The sequence below is a fragment of the Indicator indicator genome, chromosome 24 (assembly GCF_027791375.1).
Source record: "Indicator indicator isolate 239-I01 chromosome 24, UM_Iind_1.1, whole genome shotgun sequence".
Taxonomy (NCBI): domain Eukaryota; kingdom Metazoa; phylum Chordata; class Aves; order Piciformes; family Indicatoridae; genus Indicator; species Indicator indicator.
The window spans coordinates 9,604,003-9,631,483 of NC_072033.1; the positions used below are offsets into that span (position 1 = coordinate 9,604,003).

The window sequence follows — 27,481 nt, forward strand, 5'->3', positions numbered from 1 at the left end:
TAGCTTGTTTCTAGCTGAGCCTGTGTGGTGCTGGGTATATGTCCCAGTTCACAGCAACTTCTGCACTTGAACCTCCATGTTTTGAGAAAGTGTTGGAACTTGTTGAGTCAGTGAAGTCAATGGACATTTTCCAAACAGGAGCAGGATCTTTAGCTGGCTTTCACAACTCCATAACTGCATAAGATTAACCCAGCTAAATGTGAGGTTTAATCTCTGTTTCTTAACATTTTGCTGCTTTCCTGTTTCCAGTTCATAGCTATTCTAATTCTTTCTGGTTGCTAGAGGAAATTTCCTTCCCTGTTGATCAAAAAAAGTAGACTCAAAAAGTCTTGCTCTTTGGAATTATTGTCTTCAGTTCTTTTGCTTGCCAGTTAGAAAATTCTTTAGGGTTTTTTGATTTTTTTTCTTCCTTAAGACCAATCCTTTCAATTTGCATTAATCCAGGTGTAGTTTTTGCTACTATAGTCTAAAACTGGAAGCTTCATGTAATTAATATTTCTTTTTGCTTATGAAATTGAAGCAAACAGAGGGATGGAAGTAATCATTCTCTAACAAAATACCTGTTCACTCCAGGTATATTCACTTTATTGCAAACTGTATTACAGGAACTATGCACGCTTATTAGTCACAGCACATTCTCACCTTTGATAGATAATTATTCTTTAACTCACAATCAACACCAGTGAGCTTGCAATCTTCAGAAAGACTTATTTGCAGAAGTATGTACTGTAGGAGCCAATTTTGTAGGCAGATTTGGTTTTAAATGGTTTCTCTGGCTTGTTTCAGTTTACAAGCTCATTGTCTGTAATAAACTAAAACAAAATGTGTTCAAAAGCCACTTAGATCCAGAAACTCTTCCATTGTCTGAACTTTCAGAAGCCCAGACCTACAAAACTGTTTGGGATTTTTTTAAACCCATTGCTGGAGTGCTAACCTTTTCCCCTCCCCCACATAACCATACAAAACCACTCTTCACAAAAAAAACATTTTTCTTTCCTACAAATCTAATGACAGCCGCATGCTCGTACCACCATGTTCCTGTATTTTTTTAAGATAACATTGGAGCTGTCATCAAAATAGAGCACTGAGATGGCATTGAGTTGTGTAGGAGCACAGCAGGGTTTCGGCACAGTCTCTGGGTTTATAAAGTGAACCTGAGGAATGAAAGTAGAGGCATGTTAAGATTTACTTTTCCTCCTCTCCCACCCCATAGTTTTCATTCCCAAGCAACCTTCTGTCTGTCCCATGCACTCACTCAGACATGTGAACACCTGGCTTTGTGTACAAACGTCTTGAGATGTCCCCTGCATGTCCCGAGGCTGACACACGCACTCAACTCAGATCTAGTTGGAAATCTTTCAGTGAGGCAGGATTTCATTAGGAAATTCGCATTTGTCAGAGCAGTGTTCTGCAGAAGGGTACCCGTTACAATAACCTCTGTGGGTTGATGAAGTTTCACAAGAAATCCCAACAGCCCTGGCCAGGGGGCCCTGTCCCTGTAGCTGGCAGCACCAAGACCCAGCTTGAGCCAAGGGCTCTGGGTGCTCTCTGCTCTCTCCTGAGGGACCCCCAGGGAGAGGAGGCAGAAGCAAATAAAAAGCAATCTACCAGGAGAAAACCATGCAGATATTTGTTCCCTCGGTCTTACCTAGTAGTTTTTCTTATGCTGCACCTTAGCTGTGCATAGGGCACGAGATGTAAATGGGAAGGAGAAGTGAGCCTCCTCAAGCCCTGCAGATGCGTGCAGGGGGGCTGGGCTGCTAAGCTGGATCTAGGCTGGGTAGGCGAGGGCATCCAGAGAGGTCAGCTGGGAATGCTGGACAGCCTGGGTACTCAGGACCAGTGTGTGCCCTGTCCCATGCCAAGAACTACAGTGCATTTGCTTTGGTGACACACTGCTGGGACTGAGTGGCCCCCAGCCAGTGTTGCCCCTGAGAATGGGCACTGTGTCATGAGGACATGCCAGCTCAGGGCTCCTATCTGGGCATCATTGCACAGTATCATAAAAACAAATACACCCACAGAGCAGCCAGGCTGTGTAATTTTGGGATTCACTGGCCCCTTCCTCAGTCTGCCTCAAAATCTGCTTTTGGCAGCAGCCCTGTAGTGGGTCCTTACAGAGTCCTTCCAAGAGATGCTGACAGTGGGTCTCACATCCTGCTCTTTCCTTCCCATGCAGTGGGACTGTACCACCATTAAGATGTCAATCATAGGGCCCTTTTAAACTAGAGACAGCATGTCAACGCTTGCAGCAACGGCAGGGTAATTCCTAGCCAACTGTTAATTCAGGCCACTTGGCTAGACATGTTGAGCCAGATGCTGCAGGCATCTTAGTAAGTTAATGCAGACCTTCCTTCTCTTGTTAGCTTGGCAGATTTTTTTTGTGTGTATAAACTTACTTCTGAGCAGCACCTATTAGCTATAACTGTACATGGTTGCACAGTGCACCTACCAGTGTCTGCACAATGGCATGATTGGTAGCATTCATGTATGAATTCAAGGGGAAAGCACATTCTCCTTCACAGTAATACGCAGCATAGCCCTCCGGAGCAATGATCCAGTCCTGGATTAAATCGAAGATGTTAGATTGCAAAGAAAGAAATCTTGTGCAGTGAAACAAAAAGTAAATGAGTCTTTTAATCTGTGCATCCACATACAGTTTACAGTGCTCTGTAAAATAAGACTCTGGCACACTGGCCTTTCTCATGCTATGTTATACACCTCTAAAGAGGCTGTTTTTCCTGGAGGGGCATATCCCACTTTGCAAATGTGCCCATGGAGTAGTTAACTTTGGTTAATTAAAATTGGTTATCCATTCAGCATCATCCAGCACTGCCTACCCTGACTTGGCAGAAGCTTGCTAAAGGCAGTATGCAATTTTTCCCTCAAGACATAAAAATTACTGGCTTGATGTCACCACTGTTACTGGCTTGATGTCACCACTGCAGCTCAGTAAGTGATGTGCAAAGGCACTCCAGCTCCCACATCTTGGTCACACACAGCCCTTACCTGCCACCCCAGGTCCCTGAAGCTGACATAGAGCTCATGCTTCTTGCAGGCTTGTCGCTGATCACTGCTGCTGTTCTCTGCATGGGGAGAATGTGTAGCCGTAAGGCTGGGCTGCTCCAGTACCCAGAGTCCTGAGCAATGCCCCAAAAGGGAGCAAGGCATCACTGCTCATCTGGTGCATTTGTGGGGTTTTTTAAAACACATTTTCAGTCTTAGTCATAAAATAAAGGCTGGGAAAAGGCCCAGGAACATAGCTTTTTATGTTTTGTTTGTCTTCCGAGCTTCCTCTGACCTCACAGTAGCACTGATTAAATACAGGGAAGCTGCAACAACACTGATGGGACAGGGTTCTCCTATAGCCTTGCAGGTAACCCCAAGCAACCCAAGGCAAAGGTTAGCTGTCTAAGATAATACTGTGCCCTACATTGTCCTTCTCCTTCCACTTCTTAAAATCTCTCCCTCATTCACTGAAGTGCCTGCAGAAACAGAGCTGGAATTTGCCACTACTCTCAGCAGAGCTAGCCCTGCACTGTGGTTCCTGCTGGGAAGGTCACCAAGGGCCTGTTATCCTGAGGTATCTCACAATTAAGCCACGTTTCTATTTCAAATGCCTGAAGGAGTTTTCTTCCATATTAGGAAGCACAGCTCCCCCCAAAATAGCTGCGGTTATCCTGAGCAATGAACGGGCTTCCCTCTTCCATGTGAACTTTTGGGACTACTAAGCCTTTGCGGGGGCCTAAACTTCAAATCACAGACTCTGCAAATCTACAGCATTTTAATTCAGATCCACTGAAATACATTATTGTTTTAATCACTCATTGCTTTTAGGTAATTATCTTTGGGGGTCTGTGCCTTAATATGCCATAATATTGCATTTAAAAAAAAAATATTTCATGTGAGAGAAAAGGGGGTTTTCTGGTTAGGTGGGTTCTCTTTTTTTCTTCTTTTTTTTTTCTTTTTTTTTTTTTTTAATTGGATTAAGGAACCCCCTCTGGCTGCCCAGGGGGATTGTGGAGTCTCCCTCTCTGGAGATATTCAAGATCTGTCTGGATGTGTTCCTGTGTGACCTGGTATAGGTGATCCTGCTCTGGCAGGGGGATTGGACTGGATGATCTTTTGAGCTCCCTTCCAGCCCCTAACATTCTGTGATTCTGTGAATATTGTTTGAAAGAAACGTTATTTTCATAATTTCTCTGAAATAATAACAGAATCACAGAATGTTAGGGGTTGGAAGAGAGCTGGAAAGATCATCTGATCCAACCCTTCTGCCAGAGCAGAATCACATAGAGTAGGTCACACAGGAATGCATCCAGGTGGGTTCTGAATGTCTCCAGATAAGGAGACTCCACAATCTCTCTGGGCAGCCTGTTCCAGTGTTCTGTCACCCTCACAGTGAAAAAGGTTTTCCTTATGTTCATGTGGAACTTCCTCTGCTCCAGCTTATACTTGCTACCCCTTGTCCTATCATTGGACATCCCTGAGAAGAGCCTGGCTCCGTCCTCCTGACACTCACCCTTCACATATTTATAAACATTAATGAGGTCACCTCTCAGTCTCCTCTTCTCCAAGCTAAAGAGACCCAACTACCTCAGCTTTTCCTCATGAGTAAGGGAGATGTTCCACTCTCTCTGTGGCTCTGCACTGGACCCTTTCAAGCAGTTCCCTGTTCTTCTTGAACTAAGGGGCTCAGAACTGGGCAAGTAGTTTCAAACCAGCACCTGGTAGACCAAAGAGACAACCAACTGCTGAATGTGGGAGAAACCATTCCCATGTTACCCCACACCCAGAAACAGACCCGGCAACCCATGCTGTACCTGCAATGTTGGACACCCGGAAAGCTTCCTGGTTCTTTGGCGTTTTCGATCGGTTCTGGCTCCTTTGCTTGCCCCCCGTGGAGCGAATACTGCGCAGATGGACCTCAGTGGCTTTGAAGAAGGCTACCGTGAATGGCTGCTTGTTCTGTGGGCCGTGCCTTCCAATGAGACCCGCCAGTTTGGGATTGATGCTTTGCCCTTCGTAACAGAACGGACCGATGAGAGGGCCTGCAGTCACTTTTTGTGTTCAGCAGCCATAGTAAGGCTAACAAGGGGGAGAGCTGCTGGCTGCTGAGGCGATCCCTGGGCATGTCTGTATGAATCCATCCACCAAGGGCCTGGGCTTAATCTGACAAGAGCAGCTCAGTACAGCTAACTTCATTTTATATCTGCATGTAAAAGTTACATAAAATAGCCCTACCTATAATTATTTTACCTTAAATCCGCTTAGCATTAACTTTTCCTACATTCTTTAGAGGGGTTTCTTTAAGTTCACCAACCTATAATTTGAAGTGATCCTATAAAAGGAACCATAAAACTCAGCCCATAGGAACACTAAATTCCCACTGGAAAGTTATTAACTTAAAATAAAAATGCCTTGTGTGAAATGTTGACAGAGTTCCAGATACACTGTAGCTGAGAGAAACAAATAGTTCAGATGTTTAGAGACATTTTGCTTATTGCTGTATCTTGGCACTACTGTACCTGACCACTGCTGCATGATCGTTGATTACCGTTCATGCTTCCTTCATCCTGGGCTTTTAAAATATTCTGATTTTTGGTAAAAGATGATTAGATGCTTTCTCTGTAGAATTGAATTGTTATTAAAAACCCCCAAAACCTGCAAGGAGGGGGTAGCACTGGGAAATTGACTATTTCTCCATGTTGCCTCCACAGGATGTCTGAGTGCTGTTGTGAAATACAGGGGTGGTATCCAGAATTTCACTGTTGCAAGCTATTGAGTCTTGCTGCTAGGTCAAAGTCATGTTAATGGCTTTTGTGATCCTTTTGCTGAGGACAGAGCTGGGCCACAATTTGTCAGCCACAAACTGAGTATGCTAAAGGACAGACAACGCTTGTCTAGGGAAGCCCTGAAAGGCAGCATGGACAGGGAGAGTAAGTGAGGGGCTCTACAGTCCACTGACACAAACATCTGTATCTTACTAGTTCCAGACTACCATGTGTAAAGAAGCTGGTAACCTGAAGTATTCTAGGTGATGTTCTGTAACTGCTGTTTTCAAGATGAGTAGACTGCACATCAAGGATTATAAATCATTGTCTTTATGGAGTTGTTTCCCCCTTTGCTCTTGCATGTGGCCAATAGAACAGTAAAAGTGACAGAGACAGATAAAGGGGGACTTTGGTCAAAGCCTGAGGATAAGAAACTGACCAGCCTCAACTGGAATCCAATTTCTATTTGTCTAGAAGTGTGCAGCCCTGTGAGCAAACCCCATGCTGCACTATGTGGGATCTGTGGAGAGGACTGCCTCAGAAGGGGTTTTAATGGGAGCTCAGCAACAGAACAACTACCCAGTGTAGCCAGGCCTTGCCAACTAGATAAAGCAAAACTCATCTTGGGACAGGACACCAGGAAAGCTTGGGTGAAAATGGCAAATGCAAAAACTCATGTACTTAGATTTATGTGTGGACACACATCAACAACTTCTTCACCTTCTGCTTAAGCTCCTTTCTGGAAACTTGTCCAAACAGTTTTTATTTTAAACATTTGAGGCTGAGCCCACGAAGTACTTAAGGAAGCAGCTAATGCTAGATATCTAAGTAGTTCCACTTGTGCTCAGGCTTTGCCAGATTGAAGCCCTATTTCCTGAAAACAAACTCAGCTGCAGGAGTTGGAGCTCACTGAAGATCACTGCTACAGCCTTTCCTGCCCCTTCCAAGCAGCCTCTCTGCTTCCCAAAGCTCTCCAAACTAGTAAGTACATCTATGACAATGTTTTTTCCAATGTGAATTATTTTACCTCTACCACGACTCTAGAGAGTAGGTTAGCAGTGTGCAGTGAGGGGACTGAGCCTTTGTGATGGTTTTAAGACTGTGTCTTCAGTTTCTTCTCACGAAGTTCAAGCACCGATATGTCTAATGGAGTTGCATTTGTGCAGTGGTAACTAGTATCTAGCCAATGAATTCCTCATGTAACATCAAGATGTCATGTTCAAGAGCAGAATGGTGGCAGTGTTTCCTTACAGGGAGAAAGAAAGGCATGGAATGCTCTCTATGTGGAGTAGCACATTTCTTTTTAATAAAGAGGGGGAAAATCCACTTCCTATGCATCCAGAAAGCAAGGTTAAACACAAGGACACGTGTAGTCACCATGAGACAATGATAAACTTCTCCCAAAAGAACTAAAGCTGTGCTCTTGAACTAGAGGGCACAGCTATATCTGCTTTTATGAAACCGCTTTTTAAATACCATCAAAAATGGGATCTTAAGTAACAAACTAAGTAAACCTAAGTGGGCAGCTGTGGTTCCCACATGCTGCTGCTGAGCAAGGAGTATTGGGTGCTGGGCTGAGAGCTTGCTGAAGGCTACTGAGTCACTCCAAAGTTTCTTTTACTTACTGCTTGAGCTGATCCCCATTTTCAAAGAGTAAACAAATACCCTTTGATTCCACCCTAGTTATCCATGTTGACAGACTTATTTGGCAAGATTACAAAGAAATACAAAGATCTGTTAAAATAATTAATTTCTTGTGTATAATTTCATCTGGACAGTGCTCATGATGTCAGATTTTTTAATAGACTGTACTGGCTTCATGATTAGAGATCTCTGTAATGACAGATACAGAGAGAAGTTGAGGGTTTTTTACTAATTTGGTTAAAGCTTTGGGGATTGCTCAAGCATATAGTGTTGCATCAAAATCCTGCTGTGTTTGCAGCATATGATTTTCATATAAAGTCCAGGTGTAAAAGAAGCCTTCTTGTTAGCACACAGAGTTGGTCTAAATCCAAAACAAAACTTAGGGAGCAAGGAAGGACATGTCCTTGCCATTCAAAATAGAAAGAAAAATTCACGTGTATGGTGGAGAAATGTGAGTGTAAAGCTGTGCTGCCAGGAGACTTGGTTACAGAAGACAAGCAGACAGTTGGGGTCCTGTACCTCTGTATTTAGTATTTACTGTTCAAACACTGCAGATGACTTTTCTAACTTTAATGATAAGCCAATTGAAGTATTTTGTTAACCTCTTTTAGGAAAGGAGCAAGTCACTTAGCAATGGGTTGAAATCATATACAAACTCTGAGAGATTTCTCAGGAGTCCAAAAAAAAAATCATATTCCTAATTTTAATTGAATCAAATAACAGATGAGAATACACTCATCACTGAACCTGGAATTTCTGTCTTTGAAGGCTCACCGTGTGATAGATCTGGCTGTATGCTTTTAACGGTCCATTTCTAGTTCCTCCAGCAGAGCAGACAGGGTTACTGTAAATGTGTGCAAAGTTGCAACATTTCCTTGGATGCAGGATCCCAAAAAAGTCTTCACTGAAATCTGTAACATGCTCATATATCAGCTGCCATCCTCCTTAATGATGAGAAATGGGATTGACTTTTGCAGTATTATCACTAGGTGAGGGTGGGGGAGGAAAGAGTGATAAGAAGACTTTATCAGTAGAAGAGTGTGATACTGTAGTATCCATAGTGTTTAGAGGTATTAAGCCTACTTCCAGCTATTGCTTTTCTGTGGATTCTGTGCTGGGTCTTGATGGTTTTCCCATATGTGAACCACAACAGAAAAAATGTGCCATAATCCTGGACACAATTTCTCTGCTTCCAAGTATTTTATTTAGGAAGCAAACTGGAAACAAAACAAGAAGTGTTTGAAAACAGGTTAAGCTTGTCCGGACTGTTGATTTGCCTTACTGTTTTAAGAGCTAAGATGAACTTGTAAATCAGGTTGAAATTGAATCTTTATACAAAGATGGCAAAGGGCATCTGTCATTGGGGTGGGGATTAGTGACTTCTATGGTGAAGCTCCTGCTTTGTATCTGTGTTTGGATTTCTGCATTGACTGATCACTCAGGGCAGGTTAAAACAAACTCTAGGCACCTCTGTGTGCAGGTCTCACAGGAGTAACATCACTCTTCCATGTAAATCACTCTCCATACGTTGCCTGTTTCAAAACTGCTTTGCACAGTCTTTATGCAAAACCCTACTGGAACCCTTACTGGAAACGTTCAGAGTGTTGCACAAAAACCAACAGCAAGTGATACCATAGAAGCATACCTGGAGAATTAAAATACGTCCTTAGATAACTACATTCTGAGTATTTATAATAATTTTGAGCTGGATTTTGCTTAAAGTCTCCTGTGGGGCATCCAGGAAATTCCAGATGGTCTTGGGTCCCCAGAACACCCCAGAAGATCCAGAATACTTTCATTTCCTTGCAATAGTCCCCAGGTGAGCATAGGAGTCTTAACTTTAAGGCAAAGCAGCATGACTTAGTTAAGACCTGGCTAGGAAAATTCCCTGCTTGATTCTGAACACACCCTTTCTGGAGATGTTTCAGAGCTGGGTCTTCTTACCCATTCCCAAATCTCACAAGTTTGTACCTTAAGCATACTGCAGACCCCAGAGTCCAGACCAGACATGACTTCACTAGTAATTTCTGCTGGAACAGAGGAAATTAAAAAGGTTCCTATCTGTTTTCTGAATTTGAAAGAGCTTTTGTGCCAGTTAACACGAGCCTTTTACACACAACACTCAGTTGTGTCTTTTCACACGTACAAACTTTCTTCCTCTCTACACAACTGGACTGCACTACCAGCAAATTAGATAGCAGCATGTATGTACCTTGAAAGATGTGTACATAGCTGAAAGTGAAATAACTGAAGACAGATTACTAATCTATTAAAGCATTTGAGGTCATCCTGACACATCTACAGATTTTTTTATTATTACTGTTATTATTATGATTTCCTTCTTAGGCAAGTTCAAGAAAACCACGCATAAGCAATCCTATTCAAAGTAGAGTGCTGAATGCTTAAGCCTTGCCCTGAGTGGGAGTTGTGTACCTGAAATGGAGACTCACTGACTGATGAAGGGTGTTTGACACTCACCATCAATGCCTTCCACAGATAGCTGCAGGCCAAGATTGTGTTGGGGATTCACCACCCAGTGATTACTGGTTGCAGTAATGTCAAACACCAACCACCCTTCTTCTGCAGCCCAGATTGTTCGAGAGTCGAGCAGGAACAAATCTGAGTCCCTGAAACAAAAGAAGTATAATTCCCAGTCAGTCAGGCTTTCCTCTGAGCCTCTGTAAGCATCCACACATATGCTTTAAGCACCACACTTAGCTGGCCTTTCCACCACAGGCAGGCTTTGCTGGAGCTGGGCTGGAGCACTTTCCCTTCTAATCACCTTCAGAGGAAGCACTTTTCTTTCCTTCAAAAAAAGGGAGGATGGGTTGAAGCAGAGTTGAGGTGGGTTTGGGTTACTTTGCTGCTACAGTTAACCTTAAAGCTGCTGATGCAACTTCAGGAAAAAAATGCTTGCCAGGCACAGATTTACAAAATTATTGTTTGCATATGCAAAGTTGGTAATTGGGCAGACAATGCTGCTCATTATCCTTTCCACACATAATTTCCTGACTTTTATGCATAATAGTAGTGTCAGTACAAGCCAACTGGAACACTGGTGTGCATATATTACCATAGATAATGGTTTTTCACATTTGTTCATCTGAGGTTACAGATAACTGATTAAGGTAATAACCCTCTGCACAGTCACAGGTCTGAATTACATTGGGAGGCAACTTGCCTTCAATCCTAGCCTAAATCTTTTTAAAAGGCCACTGCTGAGTTATTTTAGTTAAAGAATTAATACCAGAAAATATCAGTAATAGAGAGGATTTCGTGCACTTGAAAATGATGAAATCATTCTGGATTTACAAAACATTTCCTGGCAAATCTCTGTAAAATAAAAATTTGAGAAAACACAGGTTCTGTAAAGGAAGGAATCTTCTCTTATCAGAAATTAAGAGAGATAAAACTTGGATGAAAAATTTGGACAGTGGTGAGGTTCCTTCATAAAAAACAGCTTTACAAGGAGAACAAAGAAACATGGCAGTGTCCAGACAAGTCCCATAAGGGCTGCTTTTGTACTTACAGTGTACAAACATGCTTACTTCTTTAAGTGTAATTATATCCTTTTGAAAGAAGAAACATCCTTGGAAAACCCTTTAATCATGTTCTCAAAGCATAAAGAAGGCCTTCTTAATTTTGTCAGTACTGATTTGTCATGTATTTAACTTAGCTGACACAGTCCTTCTTGTTTGCACCAAATATCAAGTGATCAAAAATGAATCTGAGAAGTAGCGACATCACAGAGGCTTTCGTCTTGTGTGATGGTTTTAAGACTGTAGCTTTTGGTGCTTCTTTTCCCTGTGAGATATCAAGAAATCAGAGCCTTTTGCCCACATATCTGACTCAAAGAGATGGAGTTTTATAGAAATATTTTTACTATCTAGCTTTCCTGTCTACCTTAGTGAGCCAGAGCATAGGAGATGATGGCTTTTCTCCATGAGCTAACGGATGTCGCTGCCTCTGGCTCTGTATTGGCTTGCATGAAATTCAGCTTCTGAAATCAGCTCCTGCACAGCACGCGAGCCTGTTGCCCAGTGTGTGTAAGAGGAGGCTCAACCCAGGTGCTGGAGCTGCTCTCCAGAGCTCAGTTAGCTTTTCTAGGTGCACCTAGGACAGCTGAAAATAAACAGTATGGATGTGACCTTTCCTCAATATACACATTAGTTACAGGAATGTAAGATACTTGAACTCAAACTGGGGGGACAAATTTCCTGGGGTTTCATGCCCAATCTGAAGCAACAGCCCTGTTCCCACAGAGCATGACAGCTGCATGAACACCTCCTGCCCTTCCCTGTTTACAACATTCTGAACAAAATGCGTCCCAGAGGAGCCAGGGACGAGGGAGTAGTACAGATTGGCCCACTCCAATGGCTGAGTCCAAGTTTCCAGAAGTAAAGGGTTTTTATATTCACATACTGCATCATTTAAGCATGGCCCATGACTGGAACTCATGATTCACACAAGGTTTAGTTAATAGAGACTTGGCTTGCTTGGCTTTTCTCCCTTGTAGTTTGTAGGTTGAAGATAATAATAATGATAACTTTTTTGTTTTTAGCTACTGCTCAATTGCAGTATTATTACTCAGAAAAACCAGCCTTTAAGCTTCCCATGCTGACATGACGCAATCAGGGTAACCAGACAACAAGAGGCATCAAGTACCAGGGTGAGTCAGTCTGGGAAATTGTATAATGCATTTGTTTTCCTGTAGTTACAGCAATGTGCAAACAATAGGCCTGGAGGGGATGCCCAAAGTGAGAGAGATCAAAGGGACATACCGAAGGGAGATGTCCTTCCCACACACTTGGAACATTTGGACCCCAAAATGCCATGTGTCAGACACTCTCTGGAGAAATTCAAGCACTCCTGGACTAGCACTTTTCACTCTGGCCCATCAGCAGCAGCCAGGGATAGGATGCAAAACCTGAGTGGTGTAGCAAGCAGAGGCTCCTGAAATTGTCACCTGCTCTGATGAGAAGAAACCTCTTGTTCTTTTACAAAGACATGCCATGCTCCCAAAGACTTGTGCCAAACAGCCTTCCATTGCTAGCTAGCAGACAGCAAGACCTTTAGACATCACTGTTGGACAAGACACAGTAAACATGGCAAAGAAATATTATTCTGATTACACTTAATAACATTTACTCTGAGGGTTCCCATCTCTTGACTTGGGCTAGTTAAGTCTAATGCAGTTGGTTTGGGCTTTAGCTTTGAGGTAAAGATCTAAGCACGGTCAGAAAAGGTCTCTTGTGCACATCTGACTCTGATGTCTTACCTACCAACTCTATCTGTATTTAGAGCATTCTTGGAATGATGTGAAGAATGGCAGGAGGCAGAAAAGCACTCTGGCTCTTTGGCCCTGTATTTAATCCCTTCATTTGAGAACTTCAGAGTATGTGAGAAGCTATACTGAACTTCTTATCAGCCCAAGAGATAGGAAAAGGCACAATTCTCATTTTACAGAAAATTAAGCCAGGACATGGAAATGTTAATGTCTAGATTAGAGTTACATAAATTATTAAGTCTGGATCCAGACCACAAGTATGTTTTGTTGAGACCACATCAAAATGGCTCAGTGTTCAAAGTACTGACATCAGCAAGAGTGTCAAAGCTTTTAGCAATGATAAAACTCAGGGCTTTCAGCTCAGTTTTCTCAAGCATTGGGCTGTCAGTGAAGCCTAAGATGAGGACATGAGGTTGGCACTCATTTACTGATTGCTTTGGTGGTGTCTGGCACTGGATGCCAGAAAGAAGAGTCACCTCCTGTTAGAAAGCACTCCAAAAATTTGTCTACAGGTCATGTAACTGGTGTGTGGTCTATGAAATTTCCTTAGTGAACTTGTTTTCTGAACTCAAGGATGAATAACAAACATTGCAAAGTGAGGGTGGCTGGGAAGGATGCATGTGAGATCGTGTCTGGAAAGCAGCTGGAGATAGAACGGCCAAAAGGCTGTTGAGGGCTGGTGGCATGAGTACAGTGAAAAAAGCAATCACTGGTGATTAGTGGAAGAGAACAGGATTAAGAAAGTTAGCAAAGGCAAGTAAGATTATCCTGTATGGAAACAGTGAGGAAGAAAGTTGCCATGTTGAAATGTGGTAATTGTGAGGGTGAACAACAATGAAACTTCATGAAAATGGGCTAGTGAGAGAGAACCAGTGAAAACATGAGTTGGCAGTTCTGCAGTAACAAGAAAGAACAGGAAATGAAATTCTGCATTTATAAATTGTAATACACAAGGTCTACACTGCTCTAGGGCAGCCCTTTTACCAAACAGCCCCTGCTTTTGTGTCTGTTTTCTTCACTCATTCTCCCCATCCCCCTCATCAGCTCTGTTATTTCAAGCTGCTGGTTGACAAGTGGCAGTAAACACTAATGATCACTTCCAAGTGGGATAAAAATAAATGGGAAGAAGTACAGGCAACAGCAGTAAAGGTGACTCTTAGCAACTTTCATTACATTTCAAGACAAGCTGATTTCTGTGACCTGCTGGCACCGTGGGGTCGGGGCAGACCCAGAGCTCTGGCTCACCTGGCTGCGTCCTGGCAGCAGCAGCCCCACGGCCACTGCCAGGAGGTCCTGCACTCTCCTGCCTGTGTCCAGGTAATCTGCCAGCCCAAAAGAGTACACTGAGGCTGCCCAGCAGCTGCACTGCTCTAATCCCTGCCTGCTAGTTTGAGGAACTACAGATCTAACAGTGTTTTAAACAATGACCATACTGTGACTTGCAAGAGACTTCAAATGGCTTTACAAGTACAGGTCAACACTCTTGCTTCCGTTTTAAAGAGGCAAACACTTGAGGCACAGATATGTTAAATGTCCTATTGACTTGGTATGTAAACCACAGCAACTAAGCTAGGAGCATAATTCTGTCCTCTTCACTGGTGGTATAACCCCAGAGGGCTGTTTGGGTCACAGGCATGATGCAAGACAGCAAGTTTACTAGGAGGCAGCCCAAGGATGGAGCTGGCATGGTAGGCTAGGGGCAAGTCATGTCCAGGTTTGAGCAGGTGGAGACAGAAGGGAGAAAGGACATCCTGGGAGGGTGAGAACAGATCTGAGGTTAGAAGACATCTGTTTGGATTAAAAACTGCAGTATCCAGATTCCAGTTTGCTTGGTGTCATTGCTTTTAAGTCAGATGCAGCTGTTCAAAGGCAAGCTTAGGAAAATATTTTTCAGACTTTCCAACTTTGAGCAGGCCCCAGGATCTCCCTGGGCCTCTCCCTGGCATGTTTGCAACACCCACTGTACACAGACCTGGTGCAGCCCTCCTCCCATACCTTCCCTTCCCCATATGCCTGGGATCCCCTGCTTATCCTTCCCTCTCTCTCCCCACTAATAAAAACCCTCCTCATGCCCCAGGGAGAAGCCATCAGCCTATACAGTCTGGGGTCTTCTCCAGGTGAAGGGATAGCCAGAGCAGAAATAGTTTGCTGGAGCTGGTTTCCAAGGATTGGTCTGCAAACTGGCCATACTGGTAGTGAAAGATATCTGTGTAAATTCTGTTGATTCTTGGGAGAAACTACATTAACTTTTAGACTTCAGCAGATTCTTAATTCTGTTTTGTATGTTTCTGGTAGTCATGCTCCCTTTCCTATGTTTGAGAGCATTTGAGAGGGGTAAGAGCTGGGTTTCAAAGACATTAAAAGTGGCAATGGGAGTTACAGAGCAATGCAGCATGTTTCCTATGAAGCCTCTTGTAAAAGCAGTGCTGAGAGAAATGAGGTTATATGCATATCTCTGACGCTTTATATACAGCTGTTTCTGTTCAGCATGGAATCACTGCTCATTAGTGCATCACTTTGCTGAGCAAGAGCCCACTGGGGTATGCAGAATGCCTCCTGCAGCCATTCAAGTGCCTGTGAGGAGTTGTGCCTCACTAAGTGAGTTCAAGATCTGTCAGAGGTTTTGCGGGCTGCAGTGGCTTCTAGAAATGGGCTGAAAGAGGTAACTAGATGTAGCTCTGCTTCTGCAGAGCAATGGGGTTTCCATGCTGAAGTTCCTTTGCTACCTGCTAAGAGATGAGTACCGCTGACTTGCAGATAAGTCACCAAAAAATCCAAAGCTCTTGTCAGTACCTTTCTAGACACTGCTCATACCTGCAGATACCATCATGGTGCTGAGGCACCATGTTAAAACAGACTATACCTTTCTTTACTATCCCTAGAATGACCACACTGGTACTTCAAAAAACTCCAAAGAAGAAGGCACATCTGCTGCACAGGTTGGGTGGGCCTCAACCTTGTTTAGTTACTAAATTACACATAGGGGTCTGGAGAGGGGCTCAGGTTTGATCTGGGTGCAGAAGGGGTGTAGTTTGGAGTGCAAACTAAAGAGTTCCAGCTGCAAATCAAATCCAGGAATGCATCATGCAGTATCTTACTTTTCTTTAGAGCTGGTAACAGGAGCATTCAAATGATTTGCTGCCTTTGAAGCCTGTGAAATCTGTAATGGCCACAAAGTGAACAGGTAGCAACTACATTTCAATTACCAAAGGCTGGTCAAGTACCCAGCTTTATTCTTTCCAGTAACAAAACTCCCATCAACTTCAAACGGATTGGGATTTACTCCACAGTGCAAGTGCCGAGTCCAGTGAAATCACAGAGGTAAATCTGGGATGAGGCATGTCTGAAGGTGCAGGCAGATGGGCAGGACCAAACTCTGGTGTTGAGGAGAGCTATACAGTCTGCATTTGCTCTGCAGTGTCAGGTTAATAAATTAAGGGCGATGGCCTGACAATCTGCCCCAGCACTGCACAGGGACTTTTTGCAAAAAACACAAGTTCCTATCAGTTGTGATAGGACTTTGGTATCTGATCTGCTTAGTTGTGAGCAATCCTTCTGCACACCTGCATTTCTCTTCAGCACTGAAGTCCCTTTGAAATTCTTGCCTTGGCCACTGCTTACAAAACCAGCAGAGAGTCTGAGGGCAATGCATATTTCTTTTGAAAAGTATTTCACAAGCTATTTAATGATCCTACTGTAAAAATATGAAAATTAGTTCTTCTGAGACTTGTACCCATAAGCTTTATTTTGACATGTTCCTTGTGTAGATGCCTGAGATAAATTGACCTTCAACACCTTGTAGCAAGCCCTGTGCCCTGTGATGTGCCCCCTAGCACTGTACTCTGCTTTGCTTTCCCACACCACCCAGAAGCGAGGAGACAGAGACTTGAGCAGCACCCAGTTCCTTGATGGCAACCTTTAGCTCCCACTAGCAGGGACTGTGACCAGAACCAGGGACTTGAGGTCCTTCTGTTCAACACCTTTTCAAGCCAGTTACTGGCCTTGTAAAACTCTCCCAGGCTTTTGGATGAGTGAACCATGAAGACCAAACAAAAGTTGGTCATGAGTCACCAGACTTTAAGTTATGCACATGAAAGCTTTGAGACACGTTAGTCAAAATATCAACTGTTTTCACAGTGTTTATGATATTAGAAACATTTTTGCTCATGAATGTACTTGTTTGCTTCAAGTGAATAACTGATGCTTTGTCCCTGAAGAATGCTGTACATGCCTTTTTATAAAGGAGATGTTGCCAGATTTGTCTTGCAATGAATTCACAGATTTGGAAGGGCCAGAAAGAATCTTTGAACATTCGGTCTGATTTCCTATAAACACCTGTAATAGTATCTTCAGCCTGACAAGACATAATTTCTATTAGTCGAAGTCCAGAGTGGCATCCCATTGACTACAAAGGATGGGGTTGGGGTCTCATATTTACTGCCAGGGTTGTTAGGTGCCTATCTGAGCATGCAGACAGAGAAGAGCTTCCATCCCATGTTCAGATGTGCATAGTACTGAGGGGCAGGATTTCAGAAACAGCCTGCTGTGGGTGCAGCTGTTTGTCTGGAAAGACCTATGACTGTATTTTTCACTGACAATAAATTGCAGACAAGAGATGTTACTGGTTAGATACCAGCCAACCTGCCTGAACTCGAAAAGCAAGTCAGTAATTGTTGAACTGCTCATGCTCATGGTTTATTTGAACTGAGGGTGCACCAGCATGTCCTCCAAACTGGAGGCTCATCTGAGCTTTAAATGAAAATCCAGCTTTTAGCTTGATGGTCTCTTCACCCTCAAAGGAAAAAATCTCCAGTTGGCCTCAGCTTGGGCTTTCCAGATGCATGCTGTGCTGGGTTTGTGGCCCTGGACGCTGTCCTGATCTCTGCTGTGTGTTGCTGTGTTACAAAGGAGAGACGATGCTGCAGCTGCCTCTGGGGAGCCCAGCACTGAGCTGCTGTGCCTTGCTGCACTTCAATAGGAGGTGCACTGGGCTGGAGAATACCTGCTGTTTCTGATCCCACAAGGCAATTCCACCAATCTCCTGGGAGATCCCACTGCTCTTGTATCATCATAAGAGCACAAGGAGAAGGAAATCCATGTGGATTTTTGTTGGCCATTGTACCTGCCATGCTCTCAGGAGAGGAATCTACAAAGCCAAATGAGCAAAGGTTTTCTTGTCTGCGTGGGGTGGAGGGTTTGGCTTTGTTTTGCTCTTGTTGCTAACAACGTCAGATGGGTCTGACTTTCCAGCCTGCTCAGGATGAGACAAACAGCCAAGGAAGCATCAAAGTGAATGGGTGTTTTTTGATCAACACTGGAGAGAGTTTGTTTTCTTTCTCCACTTGCCCAATGACACACTGACTTGGATGACTGGTCTGTGACAGAGCCGGTTGGAAAATGTCAGTGGAAAAATGCAGAAAAAGAACAAATATTTTTACAAATGTTAGTGACAATATTTTTACCTTTGGTCAATCCAAACCAACAGGAGTATTTTTTCAGGACAAACTGTTCAAAAACTCATTAATGCCTGTGCCAAAATGTATGCAAAGAGTGAATATGCATTAACACTCATTAAAAATAGTGTTCCTGTGGTGAATATGATGCAGTAAAATTGCAGCAATCTTGTAGCTGGAACATCTGAATAATTAGCAAGATTCCTCACCTCTTCCAGCCAGTGGTTCATGTACATGCCTGCTCTTTGCATACATTTTTTTCCTTTAGGAACAAGTATTTATGAAGGAGGCAGTTTGCAGAAATACCTGCTGCTCCACACAGAACTGTGCCCAGTGGGTCCCTTGCAACCCTCTCTAAACTTAATTTTCACAAACATGTGGATGTATCATCATAAAAGTAAGGTAATAAATGCCATCCTAACTCTGTCAGTAAGATTCCTAGTGGGCACCTACCTCCCTCATCAAGATCTGAAGGAAAAGTTCCCTGGCATGTGATGAGGAAAGGCATTTGTGCTGAGAACAGGTTTCTGGCAATTCCCTTATGCCTTGGCACACTGGTTAGGGCCTCTTCATCTGCCAACACATCTCTTGTTTCTGCTTTTCTCAAGAGGGAAAAGTCATCCCTGCAGGCTTATACCCAAATAACCTACCCAAAAAGCACAGCAAAGGGAGCCTTCTATCGCTGGAAGGGCCTAAGAATAAACTTCAATGCTTACGGTAAGCACAACATCTAACAGGTCCCATGCACATCCGTGGCATGTTGCCTTCTCTTTTAAGTAAGCCTGGTTAAAATGTAGAGCTTGATAAAAAATAGGTTAATATTACTAAAGTCCCCCAACTCTGCAAACAATAGTGTTATTAGAAATGTCAAGACAACCATGAGTTTTAAGCCACAAAATTAGAATTTCAGATGTGGAAGAAAACACACCAGTTGTTAAATACTTTAACCATACAGCACAGCCAGTAGAAATTCTCACCGTTTAAAAACGTTGATGAGGTTTCCTGTTGTGTTTCAATTTTTTCTGCATTTTTACTAGCTCTTATAAAAATAAAAAGCCAGAGTCCTGATTATATATTTTTTTTTTTCCTTACCCTTTTGGACTTTCTCCTTTTTAAATCCCTAGTGTTTCTCTCTTTTCATAAACTTAAATTAGGGCTGTAGTATTATTACCCCATATTTAGTAATCCCAAAGAATAACTTCTGACTAGCATGTGACTGTAAATACTTCTCATGTAAATAAATGCAGTCTCACTTTTGGTAGGATTTGTATGTAACAGAACCACATGCAAATGAAACTAAGTGCCTTTGATAAATGGTTTGGGATTGATGATCAATTTGAACTAAAAACAGATGAGAAAATTGAACATACGTTCTTATTCAAGTTCCCTAGAGGATTTGTCAGGGATCTTAGCATACATTAATAACTGCTCAGAATGGATTTAATAGCTCATCTTGTAGTTTTGCACATGCAAAACAATTAGTCAGTATAAAAAGCATGGTGTCATCTGTCTTTGTTAATTAGGGACCTTGAACGCCTTCGGTAATGAAGGCTAGTAATTAAGCTACAATTAGAAAGGAAGCATTCAGTTGTGGGTTTACCACTTCAGGATCCCCAAGTGGCAGGAGGAGGAGGGTAGGTCTTCCAGAAATCTTGAAATACTCTGAGTTTATGATCTGCACTAGCACATGGCCCAGGCCAGTTGGTCCTCAGCTACCAAGCACTCCCAGGGACAACAGAGGCAGCACTGGGGACTGCCTTTGGGGCACACAGAGTCTCGGAGGGCACATTCTCCCCATTCCCTCAGTGGCTGAGCACACATGGCTCCTATGTGTCTTCTGCATTAGCACTGACTGAGATGTCACTGTACAGTCCTGATGGCTAAACACAGCTCTTCAGACGCTTGTGCTGCTGGCATCAGGATTTCTGAAAGTACTGGATATAACTCAGGAGGAACACATAGTGCTTGTGCTTTCATCAGGATTTCCCTGCAGGTCACTCACCTTCCCGGGTGCTCCTGGAGGACCTGGTAGACACTAATCCGGAACGTTTCGTTATCGAAGCGTTCGCGGATATAATCCTTATATATCCTGAATTCGGCCGCCGTCACCGCTTCCCCCTCTGGGATTCTGGAGAGATCAAACCTGAACTCTCGGTAGTGGCAGCGCTGATGGTGAAACTCTCTGTCATGCTCCACTGAAACAGAAAAACAGCCCATTAGCCACCTGCTTTGTTCCCTTTCCCCTTGCCATCAAACAAGCTTGTGAGTTGCCACAACAGAAAAGGGCAAGAATATCTGATTGCAGCATCTCTGGCTGCTGTTTGATTCATTAAAGCACGTAGGAAATGCACGACTTCATCTGGGCTATTATAAGCATATATGTGTTTATCAGACTCTCTTTGAAACAGTTTTACAGCTGGCTGGTACAGGGTGTGGGTGACCATTGTGTTTTAATGATTTTTGGCAGCTTCATGCTTGACAAGTGACTTTGGACATTTGCCACCGATAATGACCAAGCTGCTGTGGGAAGGAGCTGAAAGAAACAGATGGGGCTTTTCAGAAGCACTGGTTCTTGGCCTGACTCTCCTTCTGAAAGCTGCACATGCATACCCACACACATATATACACAAATTCCACTTCTTGAGGCTTTTCATGCTGGTGACCCATATCCAGTGCCAGCTGAATTCATCACAAGCTCACAGCCCTGCTCCCAAGGGTAAAAGCTTTCCTTTTAAAGCATCTTTAGTGATCAGGGCTGTGAGGCAAATGTTCAAAGTGAGGACTTCCTTCCTACTCCCAACCCTGACTGTTGAATAACAAGCAAGTGCCAGAGCCCTCCCAAGACAGTGTTACTGTGGGGGGGTATCCCACTGAGCAATGGGTCTGCCTGTCTTCTGATGGACAGCTGATGGTCTCATGTAACAGTGCTTGTGGATACTGAAGGCAAGGGTCAGTGTTGTGAGGAAACAAAATCTGTCCTCCATCAACAGGGAGGCAAGGTGTCAGTGCCCCATGCCAACATATGAAGTGAAGGACCCTTCTTGAAACAAATTCCAAATTAAGTAGACAAGTCATAGAAAGGAAAATGGGTTAACAGAGGTGTAAGGAGATGAACTGACTCGCCAGAGGTCACACCACATGACATTTTAAGAGCTGAGGTTTGAACCAGGGACTTCCCGTATGTCACAGTCCTCTTCTCTGTCCACTTGACCTCCCTGCAGCTCAACTGCACAATTCAAGTAGTTAGCTCTGAGATTTTCTTGGCAAAGAATGTGTGTCTTTCTACAGGCCTGATTCTCTTCTGGCAGCCATAAATCCATTGTGTAAATCCATTGACTTAAATGGAATTACTCCTGAAAAAGAGGAGCTTCAAGCACAGGTCTGGAAAGTGCTATTTAAATTTACAGCACTACACTGCACAAATGTCCATCGGCGCTGGCGAGGGCCTCCCCTGTGGCAGGGACGGAGGGTGGGGAGCCTCTGGGAACCAGGCTGTGTCCAAGCACTTACACAGAGCAGGTTCAGCGCCGCTTTGTTGGCTGAGACTCAGTAGCTGGCCACAGGCTCTTCCTCCTCTCACACATTACTTCTGCAAGGAGTCCAGAGCTTGCAGTTTGCCACTGTGTGATTGCTCCTCAGGGAAGTACTTCAGAGCTTTTACTAGTAGCTGGGATTCATTGTAGAAGAGCTTTTTAGGTATGAAATGCCTAAACTTTCCAAGACAAAGGTAATTAAGTTCAGCAAATGGTTTTATGTGTTGAGGACTCTTAGCATGTGCTGAATGAAGAAAGTTATTGTTGTCCCTCTAAGTGCAGCATCTCGTACATCCTCGGGAAGATCACTCAGTCTCTCATATCCACAAGTGGGGGAATACTGTGAACATTCACCAGTATTTGCAAAACACTTGGCAGGCTAAAATCACTCTATAAGTGCTGCAATACTACTAAATATGCCTCAGTTCACTTCCTCCAAAGCATTCTCATCAGAACAAGATATAAAGAGTATGATTTCAGTCTCAAAGGAATTTATCTGCAAATAAATTATAGAGGGGAAGAAAAAACATTTTAATATGGAATCGCTCCTTTAACCACAACTATAGAAGAATGACTATAATGCTATGTGGTTTTAGTTAGATTATGGCTAATATCACCAGCAGGGTGTCTTACAGAGAGGTCTAGCAGTAGCATATCAGTATGTTTTGCTTCCAAAGGCATAGGAAGGCTGAATTTTCAAAGGAAGGTGGGTGCACCTTTTCAGCATACAGATGTGATGACAACTACATCGGCCAACACCAGGCTTTGGCTGCACTTCATATGCAAACTCTGACAACAAACACATGAGGATGAAACTTTTTCGGGTGCTGTTAGAGTTCACAGTGATTCCCACTGCAGAGCCCTAGAAAAAAAATCTGTCATATTAGTATGAAAAATTAATGGCTTGGGTCATAAAATAAAGAGCCCTGGAGTTTGAACTTTCCCATGCTTTGCAGATGTTTGGATATAGGGTTTTGGGCTGAGCCATCTTTAGTGTTAAAGCAAACATTCTTGTGGCTATAGTCATTAAGATCATGAAAATATGTGGATATGTAACTGAAGAAAGAATCCCAAGAAACCCTTCAACTCAGTGTTTATTGTTTTTCCCCTTTTTCTTTGCACTCTGGACCTATCTGCTGACCCAGAAGTAACAAATCCTTTCAGAACTAATTTATGAGAAACACTGACCCTGAATCAACATCTGTTAGATGACTGCAGTAAATCTTATTACATAATTAAACACCAAAATCTACTTTAAAATAACGTTAAGGGTCTGACTTGAACTCATAAAAGCAAGACTCTTCATTATGAGGGCTGAAATCCTATCCTTAATTCATGCTGCTGTGCAATGGTATTTGTGAACATATGGTACAGTATAAATGATTGTGCACTTTTTGTAGACCCTGAGCACATCAGCACGAGGTGAGCAGGGGAGTGCTCAAGAAGCCCGAGTTTCCTGGGTTTGATGGGTGTTAGTCAGACCTTTGACAATACTGCAACTGGGTCATTTCCAATTAATTACCTGAGCAGTCTCAACAAGGGAGGAGGGGGAGTTAACAAACAAAAGGGGAAGGGAGTGACATTGTAAACATTCACCAAAACAGTCATGCAAATTGCTACAGCTCTTTGAATACAAACTGTGGTTTCTCCATTAGTTCCATAAAATCTGTGATCCCTATTGATGCAACATATCATAGTGAGAACCTTTTGGTCATTCTTGAAGGACTTTATCTCAGCTGCTTGTCAGCCATTATGTGCTAAATATTCCCTTTAAAATCATCAAACTATATGAATATTTCTGGCTATATTTAATAGCCCTTCTGCCCAAAGAACTTGAACTCATGTCTGTCCCAGGTTCATAGTTCTTACAAATTACTACTACCCAAAGGCTTTTGGTGAATACTTTTAGCCCAGTTCCTAATTTCAAACATTGGAAATTCCAGCTCAGAAACTGTCACAATTCAAATGGCTTGGCAAGGCAGCTGTTTGGAGAGGAAACCAAGGCTCTGGATGTGCAATCAAAGGTTATAAAATATGAAAAGGAAGAACACCCTTGAAAAATAATTCTGCTATGAAACAGACTGTGTGCTTTAGCTGTGGGAAAATAGTGGATTTCCTCTCCTAGAGGAACAACCCAAAGTCACTCACAGGTGATACGTGGGTAAATGCACCTTTCCTCATTTTTAGAAGTGGTCTCACGTTTGGAGGCACAACCACTATAGAGACCTAATTTAACACTTGGCTGAAAACCTACTGGTGCAAAACAACTTTTGGGCATGGTGAATGCAGCAGTTAATCGTAGCTATGGTAGGTGGGGCTGACCAGACACTCCCTTTGGCATAGTCCTTTGGAAAAGGAAAGGTCAAGACAATGGGATTTGAGAACTGTAGTATGGAGGCAGGCAACAAATTCACGAGAAAATAAGCAAAACACCAAAAATTGTGCAGGACAACTGAGGTGATCAAAACAAGCACATATCTTAGGTTAGTGGTTATCAGTAAATTTGCCACTCCTCTGTTGCAAATATGCAAGTAAGCTCAGCATCTTTGAAAGCCCAGCCTTGACTATCTGTCTACAATCTGAATGCTGCACAGACTGCACTCTATCTGATGTAGATAAGGCTCTGGTCTCTCTGAAGTCTTTTGTCTCTCCAAACCAACTCTGTTGTGGCATTGTGGTGATGCAAGAGGAGGCAGGATGGCATAGTTGTGCAACAACCGGGATGGTTAAAAGAAAACACGGATACATATGCTCAGGTGTGAAGTAGCCAGGTATCAGATCCAAAAATATGGAAAAGATGGAGATTAAATGTTAACAAATCCCTGGCGCTTGTTTCGACGTGTCCTAAAGTGTACTCTTCTCAGACACATAACTTGCAAACATTAAAAGGCAGAGGTGGAAAAGTGTAGGTACAGCCAGAACTCACAGCAATGAAGTTGAAACTAGTACCAAAAAAAGTACATTGGACAGAAAGTCTTGTGAGCCTGGTTTAACACCCCAGGGTACCCAAACTTCTAAAGCAAATGACACATCAGCACAAAGCTGGGAAACTGAAATGATCTTACATTTGGCTGGGTTGTTTTCACAACAAAATGTTGAGATTAGAAGTAAGAGCCCCAACTATTTTCAACTACTTTGTAAATCACAACTGGTAAGTGAAAGGGTAAACTAAGCCAATTTTGTAAACTCTGGTTGGACCACTGGTTTTGTAATAGGGATTGATGGTAGGCAAGGCATGACACCTGACAACAAAAATGACGTTGAGACACAGCTTGCAGAAGTTATGATTTCTCTCCACACATACGAAAGGAATCACAAAGGTTTAGTCTTAGTACCAAGCACAGTAGCACAATGTCAACCACTAACTCTGTGTCAAGCAAAGAACCAGTGAATCATAGCATTAATTTCCCAAGAATGGCTATGTTAAAAAATAATTATTACAGAGGTGCTAAAGAGCTAATCCAAACCCCAGGGAAGGCAACAGAAATATTTGCACTAATTTCAATGGATTTCATGAGAGGCCTTTTGCCAATTTACCTAAGTATTTTTATGCTCTTGTTTTATGAAGATGTAAAAACTCCCCTTTTCACAAGCAAAGTAAACACCAGACGAATAGATTCTGTGCTCAGGCTGCCAAACTGGGAAAGCTTCAGTAATTCCCTGCCTCCTCTTCCCTGGCACATTTAGGTGATGCACTTGGAATATTTACACAAGCAAAAACTCAGATTTTTTCCTGTTAATACTTTCTCCTGATAATATGCTAATTGTTTTTATAAGGCACTTTAAGAGTAGTTGTCTCATTTATTGCAGAGCTAACAACAATTAGAGTGCTACTTGTTTCTCATTTACAGTGAAAAAAAAATACCAAGTGGAATGTGCAGTAGGGTGTCTGTAACTTCTTTACTCCCAAAAAAGGCCAGAAGGGATTTGTAAAGGACTTTAATCTCAAATAGATGAAAGGTCCTGAATTCCTGAAACTGAAAGATAAGTCAAAGGAAAATAGATTCCAAAAGACAACACCCCCTTGCCTCAGCCTCCCAGCCAGGCGGGAGACTCACTGCAGAGCCACCAGCAGATGCTCTTAAGCAACTTTAAGGACAATCTTAACCCCTCAGAGATTTGGATGCCAAAAAAATCTGCCACGCTCTGGCATCAAGGTCTAACAGGTTTTCAGGGGCTACCTGTGGCTGCCTGTCCCAGGCACTGAAGAAGTCATGTAGGTGTGTTTAGTGGGTAAGAAAGTCTTTATCTACTTTCCCTCTGACAGGAATAGAACTCCAGAAAATGAGCACTACTTTTTCAGAGGTGACTGAGGGCTGCCTGATTTCTCCAGTGAGCCCTCCTGGGCAAACCCCTGAGAGGGCAGACTACACTTTGAATTACACCATTTTTCATCCAGCAGTTGAAAATCTCATCTGATTTTCCAAGAAAATTTACCTTTAATTCCCTCCATCACCATCCCCTTGAGACTGAAGCCAAAACTTCAGAAACTCTCTGGCATCATTTCAGCGTAGAGCATGAGGTTCCTAGAAACCAGCTGCCCTGGGACCACCGGTGCTGCCTGGAGTCCATGAGCATCTTCAGCAAGCGTACGATGGGAAGGTCCCACTCCTACCTACCGCTTCACCCTGCTGCCTCTCTTAGGAAATGGATTCAACTGGAAAATCATTTTCCATTCCCCAGATGAGTTTTCAATAGATCCTGTCCTCACGCAGCCCACTGTGATGCTCCAGGAGCAGTGGTGCCAGGAGGAGGAGTGATGACCTCCCAGGACGGCAGGAGGGAGGGCAGGGCCACCCCTTGGACTCTGGGCTTGCAGCGGTTGTGAAACTGCACTGTAAATTTTCAGGATGCCAAATTTGAGACCTCTTGATGGGATTCTAATTAACAGGCATTAAATGTTCCCTCTATAAATTGCACTTCTTTGTCTCTAAATTGGTGGATAAAACCATGTCACTTATGAAATACAGGCCTTTTCTCAACATGTTAGTGAGGTTCAAGAAGGAGGAAACCAATTAGGGAAGGACCCAGCGGTCTCCACAGCTGAAAGAGCCTACTGGGCTCAGCAGAATTCCCAAGGAAGCAAGAAGTGCAAGGTCAGTCCTTGTATTTTTCTGAGGAAAAGGGGGAGTAAAATAAAGACTACAATAATGTCATGCCAGGCCATGGTCTGCTAAGGCACACATTTCCCTCCTCATTGTGCTTGACAGCAAGAGTTACAGGGGCAGTGGCAGTAAATTTATCATGGCAAGAATTTGGGAATGAAAAGTTCTGTGATTGGTTTTCATTTGCTTCATCCTCTTGGCTACAAGATTTACATGCTGACATGAGGCAGCTAAAGCAGCAGTTAAAGAAATATTTGAAGAAACAGTTACAGAATATAAATTGGGAGTCCTATAAATTGAGTAGAGCAAAAATCTTGGGTTGTGTGATGGGATTTTTTTTTTTTTAGGAGTGATAAAAACAGTATTTGGAGGGTTTATTACACTGGATAGCTGTAGCATTCTAAAGTCATCTAAAAGATACTGCAAGGTTTTGGAGAAACCTATGGAAAAACAAATGCATCCCTTCATTTTGGTCTGTGAGATAAGCTTACTAGAAAAATTGTCTGTGTTTTTTCTATAACTCATTAATGCACCCCACCACCTGGGACTGCCATCATCCTGCCACGTCTGAAAACAGAGCCTCTCCTTCAGCTACAGGCTTAGGACCCCCAGGTATTTGAGAGGTCTTGACTTACCTGCCAAAGCCCCGTCCTGATAGTCTTGACCCTGTCAGCCCTTTGCAGAA

General features: G+C 43.1%; 1 protein-coding gene across 1 annotated transcript in view; it reads right to left on the minus strand.

Annotated features, from left to right (window-relative positions):
• Positions 1-970: 970 nt before the first annotated feature.
• The window catches only part of BMP7 (bone morphogenetic protein 7), a 43,887-nt gene continuing 17,376 nt past the window's right edge, over positions 971-27,481 (minus strand). The window contains exons 2-7 of the mRNA XM_054391858.1: positions 20,161-20,353; positions 9,897-10,045; positions 4,824-5,021; positions 3,010-3,086; positions 2,453-2,563; positions 971-1,154 (exon numbers count right to left, since the gene is read on the minus strand). Coding sequence (XP_054247833.1) covers positions 1,005-1,154; positions 2,453-2,563; positions 3,010-3,086; positions 4,824-5,021; positions 9,897-10,045; positions 20,161-20,353 — 878 coding nt within the window. The 3' untranslated portion in view covers positions 971-1,004. The remainder of the gene's footprint in view (positions 1,155-2,452; positions 2,564-3,009; positions 3,087-4,823; positions 5,022-9,896; positions 10,046-20,160; positions 20,354-27,481) is intronic.